The sequence below is a fragment of the Patagioenas fasciata genome, chromosome 2, assembly GCF_037038585.1.
Source record: "Patagioenas fasciata isolate bPatFas1 chromosome 2, bPatFas1.hap1, whole genome shotgun sequence".
Lineage (NCBI taxonomy): Eukaryota > Metazoa > Chordata > Aves > Columbiformes > Columbidae > Patagioenas > Patagioenas fasciata.
This window is the reverse complement of record NC_092521.1, coordinates 47,140,764-47,153,203: the sequence shown is the minus strand read 5'-3', so window position 1 is coordinate 47,153,203 and position 12,440 is coordinate 47,140,764. Positions and strand designations below refer to the sequence as shown.

Sequence of the window (12,440 nt, the reverse complement as noted above, 5' to 3'; positions counted from 1 at the left end):
GGATTGTTTTGAGTTCCCAGGCAACGCTCTAGATGTGTCACAGGAGTGATGAGGTGGAATTTGCATGACACCATGTCATTATCTAGTAGTAAAAGAATGGGAGGAGTTATAAGTGCTGAGGTTGCACATGTGATATTTAGGGCTTGGTTTCGGTATATGAGATCTTTGATAGAAGTATAGCTATATTCATGTGTGGTCATCTGCAGGATTGAAGCCCTGACAGGTTAATTGTTAGTTTACTCTCTAGGAAACCATCTTGGCATATGTTTCTAGGAAATACCTTGAATATTTGGGAACGTGTCTTCATTCTTTATGAGCCCTCATTCTGATTACTAGCTCACTAAAGATATGTTTTGGTATGAGAGCTGACCAAACTGCAGTTCTGGCTTCTTTTAGCATGGTTTAACCCTAATCACATAGTTTATGGCAAACTTCTATTTCCCCATAGTTATTCCACTGTTACTGCTGCTGTGTCCCTGCGGTTCGGGAGCGAAGGGATTTGCTGCGATACCCGACTACAGCGAAGAGATGTTGCGTCAGTGGAACAGCGAAGGGGCAGCTCCCCAGGAGAAGGCATGTATCCCTAATAGCATTTCTCTTTGATTTCAATCCAAGCATTCACTTTGACACTTGGCTTCTCCTCCACATTATGGGCTGGTGTTTCAGGACTGTACAGCAGATTTTAACCACACATGAATGTTAATTAAAATTAACCCAGTGAGGCTCAGGGAAGGATACATGGAAGATGAATTCCACCAGCAGCCCTAGAAACACCAGCCACACTGTTTGAATCCCAAAGTTAAGGGAAAGAAATCAAGCAAATGTTGATGATATCTGAGCAAGAGATAGGAGTGTGGGAAAAGTATTGATGCTGTAAAGCATGAAGCATTTGCATTTGCAAGCCTGGAATGTTCTGCACCCCTTTGGGAGCATGGTAAAGGAGCAGAAGAATGGGCTATAAAGCTTAGCTTCTAGTTTAAAGTTTCAGGTTGCATTTTAACTGACTTGCCTGTGTATTTGGCTTCTTAAACAGAGTAAATTCTTTGAAAAAAAAAAAAAAGGGCAGAAAGAAGTGCAAATCTGCAAAGGGAACAGTGAATGCCAAAAGAATGTTGCCCTTTCTTGGTGTGCTACAAAACCCAGTTTTCAAAAAAAGGGCATGACACTGGCATGCTTTTGCGCAATAACAAAGAAACAGAAGCAAGGTAAAAGACTTAATTTTGGGCCAATGCTTACACCAAATTCTTGGTGAAAGACAATTAACAGGGAGGCCAAACTGCTAGAAAAGGAGGAAAAAAGCACCATAGAGGCAGCAGGCAGTGCATACTCCCCCACTTTGTCTGAGGAAAGCTGGGCAGAGTCTGTCTTGGAAAAGCTGAGCTCCCTGGAGTTTTGCAAGTCTTTTTCGGCGTTTTTTTTTTTTTTTCTTTCCCACTTTTTCTCCCAACCCTTTTGAGTTTCACTAAAATTATCTATAGAAACATTTCTATGATCCTCCTTGGGAACACAGTTGTGGAAGCTGCACCCTATTTCAGGAGGCCCTTTACTCTTTGCAGCAACATGTATAAGTGCAAATTCAAACAAGTCATAAGGCTGCACCCTCCCAGGTCCCACCCAGCCCCGCTGCTGGTTTGGTGAGTTCCATGTGCTAGACCGTGTGGCTTTCATGTCACATCCTAATTTGTGTTATTTATGTAGCCAGTGCTAAGCCTTATTCCACCCACTGGACTGGGGAGCGCGGGAGCAGCGGCCAGCGGAGCAGTAACAGCAGCGGCAGCAGCAGCAGGAATGAGCACAGAGGAAACTGCAACAGGAGGAGGCAGCTCTGCCTCTCATGTAAGAGAGCAGCACGTCACTGGCACCAAGGAAAGATGGGAAGAGCAAAGGCATCTCCTTTCTGGTGCCGAGTATGGAGCCGTGGCAGCCGGAGGGGCTGAAGGCATGACAGGTATTGAAGGCAAGACAGTGCTGGCTGGAGGAGGAGTCACGGTGGGAGCGGTGGGAGCCATGAATGAAGAATTTTTGAGAGACTACTTCACTGATGTAAGCATATGACCTGAGAATAACAATATTTTGATACTTACACTTGGTGCTGTGAAATGCTGTTCATGTTATTACAAGCACAGATGAGTAGATATGGATATATAAACAGTCCTGATACAGTGGTCAATGTTGTGTGCATGTGGAGTTGGGAGCATTAAGAATTTTTGGGTTAAACTCACCTGTGGGACAATGCTGAGTCTTCTAGCACTGGGTGCTTACAAGGTGTCCTAGAGCAAGACCCTTTTTTCGAGGGAGGTACATTGGAATGGGATCCAGAATATTCAGCAATGACCAAGGAGCCCCTTGCCTAGGAAGAAGCCATTAGAAAGACTATGTGATATATATCTCAGGGATTAAGCACATCAAGCTGGCCTATAGGGAGGCACCTATGACTCATCATGAGTCACAGCTACAAGCTTTATAATGGAGCAGGTTTTTGAAAGATAAGCTGTAGATGTCAAACGGTAGAGGGTGGGTCTGCATTTTCAAAGTAGCTGATGAAGTAAGTGGTGTTGGACTTGTCTCTTCACCCAGCAGCCTGAGTGAAGAGCCATTCATCAGAAGCGTATGAGGCACATGTTTCATTCTCCTGACTTTTTTATCTGGGTGACTTAACCATAGACCAACAGGCTATTCCTGCTCCTTGCAGTTATTCCTATTTGCATAATGCAAATTGTTAGTCCTCAGGCTGGTGAGTTCCTTATAGTAAAAGTTTCACTTCCATATGCCAGGGAATGTACGAGTTGTCCATCAGCTTTACAAATAAAACATCTTCACACTCTGTAGCTGGCTGATGACTCAGTTCTTTAGGGAAGGAGCTGTGCAGCTTTACTAGTACCACCTCAGGCCAGGGAAGGGTTTGAGTTTAAAACATTTTTGTGTCTCCTGAGTGCTCTGCCTACTGGTCTGCTGGGTGAACAGATGCAACAGCAGCAATTCTGCTTTCCTTCCACTCTTCGTGCTTCTTAATGTTAAGACAAACTTTAAGCATAGCTGCCTGCTGAAGTCCTTCAGGAGGGCTTCATAAAGGTCATACTAGAATAACCTTTACAACTTTTGGAAGGCTAAAATATCTCAGAGTACAGGAAAGAAAGAAAAAAAAAAAAGACAAATTACCAAACAAAATAGTTCCAGATGTATGCTGATTTTTGTAGAAGCATCTCAGGTAATGTGCCTCCTTCCAGGATCAAATGCAGTTAAACATAGAGTTAATTTGCATCTGGATATATACCACGTTACACAGATGCCTGAGCTAATATGCACTGCAGAACTTCAAATGTGGCAGAAAAGTGGTTCTGTGCACAAGCCAGCAACCACATTAGGTAAAGCTGGTTCAGCAGGCCCAGAGGGTTTGGCTGTCTTAACTCCCTGGAATGGGAGCTGCTGCAAGCATGTACACTGGTGTTTGTGCTATCACCAGCAGCACCTCCATTGCAGACACTGTGTTCAGACTGAGCTGGCCCCGCAGGCACTACAGTCAGAACCTGTGAGCACTCCTTGTTGCAAAGTGGCCTGCACAGAGCCTAAACATTTATATGCTGGACTACGTTCCCATACTTATCAAGCCATTTAACTTTGGGATTTTTCTCCTTTTGGGGTCCATGGGTGTGATCCTGCAGGCTATGCTAGTGAAAAGGCCCATGGCAAGTAATGACATGTCAGCATGTACTCATTAAATCGGTGTTTAAATGTTAGGATACTCACAGGCGTGGTTTTGGAACTCTCCCACAAACACCTAGTTAGAGGTGAAGTCCATTCACTGAAGCAAAATAAAAGCAATCTCTTTTGTGAAGATGGAGCAGTGTCACAAATGTCAAAATTCCGGGTAGGAGTAGCAGCATGTGGTGATAGTTTCCAAGGTTTTCAATTTAATCTCAAATGTTTCTTTTCATCAAGTGTACTGTCAAATTCAGACTAACTTCAAAATAAAGAACAAAAGTCCTTTTAGGTACTACCACTGCTTGGTTGACAGTTTCTCTGGGTTCCGTTAAATGTTTTTATTTTAACCTTTTTGACCGAGCATTACTGATTTTCAAATTTAGTAACTCTAGAGCTGAAATTAATGAATTTTTGCTTGTTTTTGTTTTCTGTCTGTAGAAAGCTGTCTCTTTTGCGGATGAAGACGAGACTCAAGCTGCAAACGACTGTCTCCTGGTTTATTCCCAGGGAGAGTCAGGCTCGCCCCACGGCTCCATTGGCTGCTGCAGCTTTATTGATGGTGATCTGGATGACCATTTTCTTGATGATTTAGGAGACAAATTTAAGACTCTAGCAGAAATATGTATAGGCAGACACACCAACATGAAAGATGGTAGCTCCAGGAATGAATCAGGTTTCAGTCTTAGTGACACAAAGTCACGGTTCTTAGATCAGCAAAATGCTTCCAGCTCCGAACAAGCCTTTGCCTCAGGCAGGTGCTTCCAGCCCACGGGCAGTGGCACAGGAGAAGAAACCATGTCCAAGGAGGTGGTCACGGAAACAACCTTTGCATCCCGCTCTGGGCAACATGAGGTCCGGCCTCTTCCCACTGCCCATGCAGAGACCAATTTCACCATGACAGAAACATCCTACTCTGCGGGGGCTCCTGCCCGCTCAGCCACTGTCTTTCTAGACCCAAAGTTTAACGAGAACGTAGTGGTGACAGAGAGAGTGCTGGCACCCGCATCAAGCTTGCAGGGTATAGTGGAAATCCCTGATTTGCCACATGGAAGTAATCTGGTGTTTACGGAGAGGATGGTGAAGACGGAGGGCACTGGGTCAGGAGTCCTGTTGAGTCAGGATCTCCCTGACTCCCAGTACGTCGTGGTGAGGGAGCGGGAGAGGGTGCTTGTGCCCGCTGCAGAGCAGGGCTCGCTCAGCTTCCCTGCTTCAGCAGAGGGTCGCAGCGTGGTAGTGACAGCCTCGGGCACGCAGAGCAGAGCGGAACAGGCAGCAGGTGCTGGCTGGGGAAGCCAAGAGCACATATTGATCACAGACTCCCTGCGTAACCAGGTGGGCTCCAACACTGAAGGGCCACCTCCTGCCAGTGCGACACTGAGCAAGTCTTCCAGGGTCACCAAGTACAGCACGGTGCAGTACACTCGCTCGTAGCCTGGCCCCTGGCAAGAATGGCAGTATCCAGCACCCTTGTGCCAGAATGTATCTTGCCTTGGGCTTTTTCTTGAGACCTGGGTTTGCTGGAGCTTTCAGAATGACATGGACTTGCTTGCAGTAGTTTGTATAAATAAGGATTGTGACCAAGAAGCTAGTAAGTAAATCTGCTGTTATTATGCAACATTGGCAGCGATACTTTTGAAGTGGAAAAATGTACGAAATATATTTTTTCTTTGTTTTCTATTTTTGTAATTGCTTTTTATTATTTGGTTAGTGTAATAATACCACATAACCACAGCTGCATAATTATAGGAAAGCAGAAAAAAAATCTAAACTGTACTGATGGGTAGTAGCATACAAAGCAAAGCACAAGTTAGTTTTTCTGAACTGCTGGTTAGCATATATGGTACTGAATTCATCCCTAAAAGGCACCAATGTCTCATTGCATGTTTGTCAACTATTACCTTCTGCACCAGGGCAGCTCTTCCTGAGCCGCAGCTGCAGATCTCTGCACCTTGGTGAATTGATAAGAAATCTCTCCTGCCTGAGAAGGCCAAGCCATCAAAGCCTGTGCATCCTCAGGGATCCTGGAGGGATATCATAACTTTGGGTTACCAACATTTGTACCTTAAGCAATCAGTACTTACATATTAGCACAGGAGTTAAAGAGAGCAAGCAGCTAAAAAAGTGAGAACTGCAATTCTTTTGGTACCTTGATGTAAAAATTCCATTACTTGGTGTGGGTCTAGGCTGACTTGGACAAGTAAGCATTTACATCACATAGATTTTTCACTGGGTCATAATTTGTCCTTTAATGATGTATGAGAAACAGCCAAAACTGACCTTAGCTTCAGAACCGAAGATTCAGTCAGTGGCTTTGGAAGCAGAGTTTACAGCCCTGTGACATCCGTAGGATCTGATTTGCAAGTGCAATTAACCGAGTGATTTTAATTCAGTCTGTGAATTCACAGATATGAGCATAGAAGTGCAGCCTGATGTGTGTTTGTGTCTGCCTGTGTGTTTGTGTCTCTGTGTGTGAGGTTCTGCTGGCTCCAGGACCATAGCTCAGGTGGCCTGTGTGGTGCCATATAATGGCAGCTTTCCTTAGCTCTGACAAGACAAGAGAAAACTGCCTGTAGTTGTGCAACACTTAAAATTACTTTATTTTCCATGAAATGTATGTGGTAAAAAGCAGAAGACAGTACTGCACTGTTTGGCACCATGTATATATGCATATGTAAATATTTATTAGTATGCAATTTGAAACATTTAGAAGTTAATTTTATAGAGAAAAATTGCCATACACTCCTTATGTTTTGTCAGAGTATAAAAAAGTATTTTGAATTAGGTATTGGTACTGTGTTTATCAGCAGGCTGCTCATATGTGTCTGCAAAGCCTGTGTACCTACAGAGCTTTCTGGTTGTCTCCATCTCTCTTGGAGTTTTCCTGCAGCTGCAGTGTTGTGTTTTCCACTTATATTTTTGCCTTTGACTAGAAGTGCTTTCAGTGTATTTGATTTGAGTGATAAGCATATTAAAGCATAAAAAGTAGGAGCTATGGCTTTGATGAACAGGGTGCATCTTGACAGACAGGCCATTACATTAGGTAGAGGAGTGCTTCCAGGCAAATCGAACTACTTGCTTGCTTGGACCTGTTGGTTATTTATCTTCTAAACTTCATTTTTAAAGTACATGTATTTACTTTTAAGCAAGCATGAAGTTTTAAGTGGTAACCACTTTTTCATGCAGTTAGAGGGAGTGAACATTTTTCTGAATTTTTAATGGAGTATTTTTGTGATTTTATGCAATCTTAAAATAAAGAACTCTACTGTATTTTTTGTTATTATTCTTCATTCAGTTTTAAGATAGCTACCCTGGTGAAAACACTGACTTTCCTATTGCAAATGAAAGCTTTAAGATAGAATGAGGACTGGGATTTCCCGAACAACCTGAAGGAATATCTGAAAGGCACAAGTGTAATAAAAGCTGGCATCTTGCTGGTTTACAGGTTATGAAAGAAATGTGAATTCTACCTGCTGGTTAAGCACACTAAATTTTGTAAGAACTTGATGCAAGACAACAGCATCTCATCCACAGATTTACTGGGCTTTGAGTCAAACTCTTCTAATCAGTTTATACTTCCAAACCACATGGCATAAAATATTGTCTTAGTTTTATAGTTGCTAAAACATATAGTTGTTAGTATCCAGAAGAGGATGTAAGAGTCAGGACTGTGACACTGAAATCCTGACATCCCAGAGTATTGTTTATATATAAACTTTTTTTCACAGATTTGCTAGTGCTGTAAAGACTCTGTTTGAATAGATTAGTGGAGAGTGAATCTCCATTATTTGTCTTAGTCTTGTACCAAAACTTCAGATGCTATCAGCATGTGCTAATCTTGGCAAAACATCCATCAGATTAAATAAGTCACTTCTAATGGAGCTGTGTTTTGTAAAGGATGGTGGCTGGTGGGAGGAATGCACAGACCCAAAGTAATGAGAACACCTGGTTAGCATCCAACCACTAGATAACCCTGACAGGGGGACTAGCCCCAGACACTTATCTTTACCAGAGATGCCTCATTCTGACTTCAAAAGTAAAAACAAAGTCTGTAATTTTCTTATCTAAAAATAACAGAGCATGGTTATGCTGAAATACCAGTGTGACAGGGACTGTATCCACACTGCTCTGCTGTGATTTATGTTTCCTGTAGATCTTCACTAAGTGCGTCAGACTCCACGAGTATGAACCAGTGTGCTGCAACAAGGATGCAGCCATCCCCAGCAGGAGGGCAGGCGCCAGTCGCAGGAAAGTATTTCCCTCATCGTGCCTTGGCATATAGTTGGATCCAGGCTAAACTTTGAAAGACAGGATGATCTCTTCCAGGCTTCATTCTTTGCTGGTAATTTGACCATTGTCCACCATCAAGAGTGTAAAGCCTGTTGGGGTTATCAGCAGTAAATCAGTTTTTAAAAATTCAAATGAATCAGCTGCCCTCCCCAGGAGAGAGATGATATGTGTTTATGGCCTTGAGACATCCCAAAAATGCAGCACTCCTGCTTGCACTGGAGTAGAGCTAGTGGCTCTGGCTGTCTCCTCTGCTGGCCACTTCTCCCTCCTGGTGGCCTTTGAGCTCCCTGCAAGCTCAAAACGTGGTGGCAACCATCTGGTCTTCCTACCTTGTTGGTAGCAAAGCTGTCTTGTGCCAGGCACCAGTGCAGGCTTTCAAATGCATTCCTCCAGCTGAACCAATTTGGGTGAAAATCAGGAGGGTAAAAGAAAGAATTGGTGTCAAATTCCTTTTGCATGAGGCTGGGATGAATAAGGTCCCTAGGGATTCAAAGTGTCAGTCAGGTGCAGTTTTTGAGCCCATCTTGAAGAAGACAGACTGGGAGGGTCAGCCCCTCAGTGCCTGAGGTCCTGTAGGAGCTCAGTGCATCATCCAAAATTTGCCAACACACCCCGAGCTGCAGGGCAGGCCCCATACAGGATCTGGTTGTGTTGGCATGACAGGCAAAAAGGTTCCTGTCCGCCTGGGCCTGTTCAGGCTTTGTCCCAGGGGCCACACGTGGAGGTGGCTGAAGGACTGCAGCTTGCAAGCACACATACCCCAGCCCATCCACACTGGAGTCTTGCAGTGGGGTTGGCACTGCCCCATGTGGCATAGCTGGGAGTGGTGGGGGCTGAGTACAGCCAAGGACTCAGGATTTTTGACCTTTCCTTGAGGGATTTGAACCCACTGTTGGGATGCTCCATGTGGGAATGGGCATCACATCTCCCACAACACAGTCCACACCTGTAGCTGAAGCTGAAGCACACACTCCATTACAAAAGCTTCTGTGAGTGATAGTTAGCATTGATTCAAGGCACAGGTGTGTGGAAACGAAAGCCATTGAGGGTTACTGAATACACAAAAATGGCTTGCAGCTCTGGGGAAAGGTGGTAGCTGAGAGTCCTGTTGGGAAGACTCTCTTTCCTAGGCCTGTCCTTATGGTGATCACTGGTGGTGGGTTACTGGACAAAAAGGACTCTTGGCATGATCCAGGAGTGGCAGTCACTTGAGACAAAAGGACAGTAGATGAGGGAGGTGACTGGATGAGGAGAAACAGGGTGTTTCGCTTTCCCTGCCAAGAGAGCAATCATTGAATGAAAAACTAATGCAGAACTGGGCCCCAACTGCCAGATAAGCCATGCTCAGTGCCCTGACCCTCCCATGAGAGCTTCTCTGCCAAGACAAAGCAGCACAAAAAAAGCTGGTGTGAGCACTGAACCTGCAAAGCAGTTGCAGTCTATAGTTCCCTCTTTCTCCAGGTGGCCTCACCTCAGGATCTGGCACTGCAGATAGCCAGATCTCCCCAGCCCATCTTGTTGCTCAGCACACTGATTGAAAATCAAACTCAGAACCTCCCTCCCAAGAGGGAGATAGATGGCAATACAGTCTATGCAGAACAGATGCTGAAAGCTGCTCTCAAAATAAGCACATTATTTAACTTCAGGTGCTGCTTCACAGAGCATCCCCATGTCTGCCACTCTGCTGCCTGCCTGCCATGAAGGACATCTCCCCAGGCAGTAGCGAATGCTGGGGAGTCTTGGATTTTGCAGTCCAAGGACACAGACAAAATAAGTTGTACCTGTAGTTGGTACTAGTAGCCCATGCCATCACTGCACCATGTCTTTGTTTCTGCAGCCAGAAAAAACATCGAAGTAGGCAAAACTGCAGATGCAATTTTGAGGCAGAGAAGGGCCAGGTTCCTCTTCCCTTATTTTGTAGGATTGGTATGTGGGGAGGTTAGCCTCGTTTTTACAGCTTCCCATTCATGAAGCCACTGAGACTGCAATGAAAGGAGGCATGAGAGTAGGGACCACACCTGAAAACTGTATTTTTATTTAATATTAAGCAACTTTCTTAATGTGCCAAATGCTCAGGGAAACTTCATTATCTTGTAGTAGCCAGAGGAGCTCAGGGAGAGAGGGATTTGCACTGTGCAGATGTTCCTCTACTTCATTATTTTCTTTTAATTGCTCAAATATGTATACAAAGTGATAGAGCTGGTTTTAAAATTGCTCTGAAACTCATTTCCTTGAAATATATACCAGAATGCCTTCCAAAGGTGCTGCAGACATGCAGGGGGAAAACCACATAGCAAACATTTTGTCCTGGGCGGTGCTGGGGATGGGAGGGTTTTATAGCCCTCCCACCTGAGCTCCAAGCTGGTTTCTGACCTACAATTCAAATGTTTCATCAGAATATTACTCTTAGATCTGTTATCTCTAGCAAATAAAACTGAGTTGAGATATCACCTCCCAGTGATTAAGCAACAAGCAGCATTGATTCTCTGGCTAATTATTATCCAAGATCTTTGGAGTGTGGCTAAAGTTTAAATCCTGGGGTAGCACAGTTGTGGTACCAACTGATGGGTCTCCCTCAGGCCTGGAATCTGGCCTTCTGAAGTACCTGGCTATCCTTCCCTTGCTGGGAACTGGGTATCCAGGAGGAGCTGTGGGACACAGGATGGTGGCAGACACTGAGCTGGTGGCAGTAGCTCGGTGACAGTGAAATGGCACTGGGCAGCAGGAGGGCATGGGCTGCAGCACTGTTCTGGGTTGAGTACCGGGGGCAGGGCTGCAATAGCCTCTCTGGGTGATCTCCAGCCTGGCTGGTTGCCTTCGACACCTTCTTCTGATGCCCATGCTGGTCAAGCTGGTGCCATCCTTGCTTCCCTTGATTACTTCCCTTTGTGAAAAACTCCCAGTATCACCTCTCTAATGTAAGGCAGATTTATTTTATTTTTGTTTAATCTGCGAGCATTACCAATTACTCCTTTCATCCTTTCTTGAAAAGAAAACTAAAAGCAGAGCTTCCAAATAGAAGGAATTATGTACTTATGGCATCAGCTTTTAGATGGAGCCAGATGATGTCTCTCAGATGTCTCAGAGTCTCCTTCCCTGGAGACATTCAAAGCCCGCCTGGACACATTCCTGTGCGACCTCACCTAGGCGTTCCTGCTCCAGCAGGGGGATTGGACTAGATGATCTTTTGAGGTCCCTTCCAATCCCAAACATACTGTGATACTGTGATGATACATGGCACCTGATGTAACTCACATCTGACAACACAGCTAGTGCTGGCAGGGGGAGACGTGCTCTGTGTGCAGGGACCCTCACTGTTTCACCATTTATCATCCTGTGATACACCTAGCTCTTCTGTCCTGTAGCCAGCAAGACTGACTTTTGCAACAGCAGGAAGGACCAAGCCTCTCACACTCCATTTGTATCAGGACCCCAGAGAGGCACTGTCAAAATAATAGGTTTGTAAAAGAAAATCTTATTTGTCATCCATCCTGCCTTTGTTTTGTTCCTGTAAGCAAAATCTAAGAGAGCTGAAACACATATTCATACAAATATTTAATTCTCCATAGTGCTTGTAACTTGGAAAGTGGTTATTCCTCCTCCCTACACTCTGCCTCATTGGAATAAAATATTTGTCCCTAACACAAACAAGCCAAACTGTATCCGTTCAGAGTTCTGTGTGAGTTTTGTTCAGGCATCTCTTACAGCAAACAAGCAAATTAGACAGTGTCAGATAGGTAAAAATGTGGTTGCCTCCTAAATGCCCCAAACACCTTTTTCTAGGTTAAATACTACCATAATAAGTGGTGCTAGTGGAATTAGTTGAGCTTACGGCACTCTGGATAAATGGCTGTCGGCTGGGGCAGATAAAGCACGGACTACGGTAGATAAACAGCTGGAGCAGATGTCAAGGACGTGTCCTGAATGAGGGGTGGAGGATCATTCTCACACCCTGGTTCTTCCAATTAATGATCACGTATAAAGTTGAAACTAAATGAAACAAGTCAAGCAGAGTGATCCTACAGCACCTTGAAGCTTTTACTTAGGATGTTTTCATCAAAGAAAGGGAGAACAGGATGGAACTACACACATCTTCTCTCATGTGAAAATTTCTCTTACAACTCGAATACAGGCAACCACCACTATAAGCTGCTATTTTTTATGGCTCACTCTGTTCATGTTAGTTCATAAGATTAGTTAAAAACATTTGTGAAACATTCAGAATAAAATATTTTTGAAATACACAGTTAGAAAATCTTACCTGCCTTTAAATCTTTACCCCTTCCTGTTGTCTTCTCTTCCTTTCAAATCCAAGAAAATTCCTGCAGAATGGTTTATAATTAAAAGAACACATAAGTGCCTGGCAGCTATTGAGCATAACACGACACTAGGAGCTGGGAAGGCAACCCTCACAAAATTTGCCTCATGAATTAATCCAGGTCAGTATAGAA

The 12,440-nt window shown here is 44.2% G+C and overlaps 1 protein-coding gene and 1 long non-coding RNA gene across 2 annotated transcripts in view; one reads left to right on the top strand and one right to left on the bottom strand.

The window, feature by feature from the left end:
- The window catches only part of LOC136098773 (desmoglein-2), a 25,917-nt gene extending 18,948 nt beyond the window's left edge, over positions 1-6,969 (top strand). The window contains exons 13-15 of the mRNA XM_071804164.1: positions 449-573; positions 1,699-2,043; positions 4,141-6,969. Of these exons, the coding sequence (XP_071660265.1) occupies positions 449-573; positions 1,699-2,043; positions 4,141-5,133 (1,463 nt within the window). The 3' untranslated portion in view covers positions 5,134-6,969. The remainder of the gene's footprint in view (positions 1-448; positions 574-1,698; positions 2,044-4,140) is intronic.
- On the bottom strand, positions 5,936-12,440 carry LOC139827166 (uncharacterized). Its single transcript, XR_011737446.1, has 2 exons — positions 12,251-12,440; positions 5,936-9,263 (listed from the first exon to the last, which is right to left on the bottom strand). It is a non-coding gene; the product is annotated as an uncharacterized lncRNA (long non-coding RNA).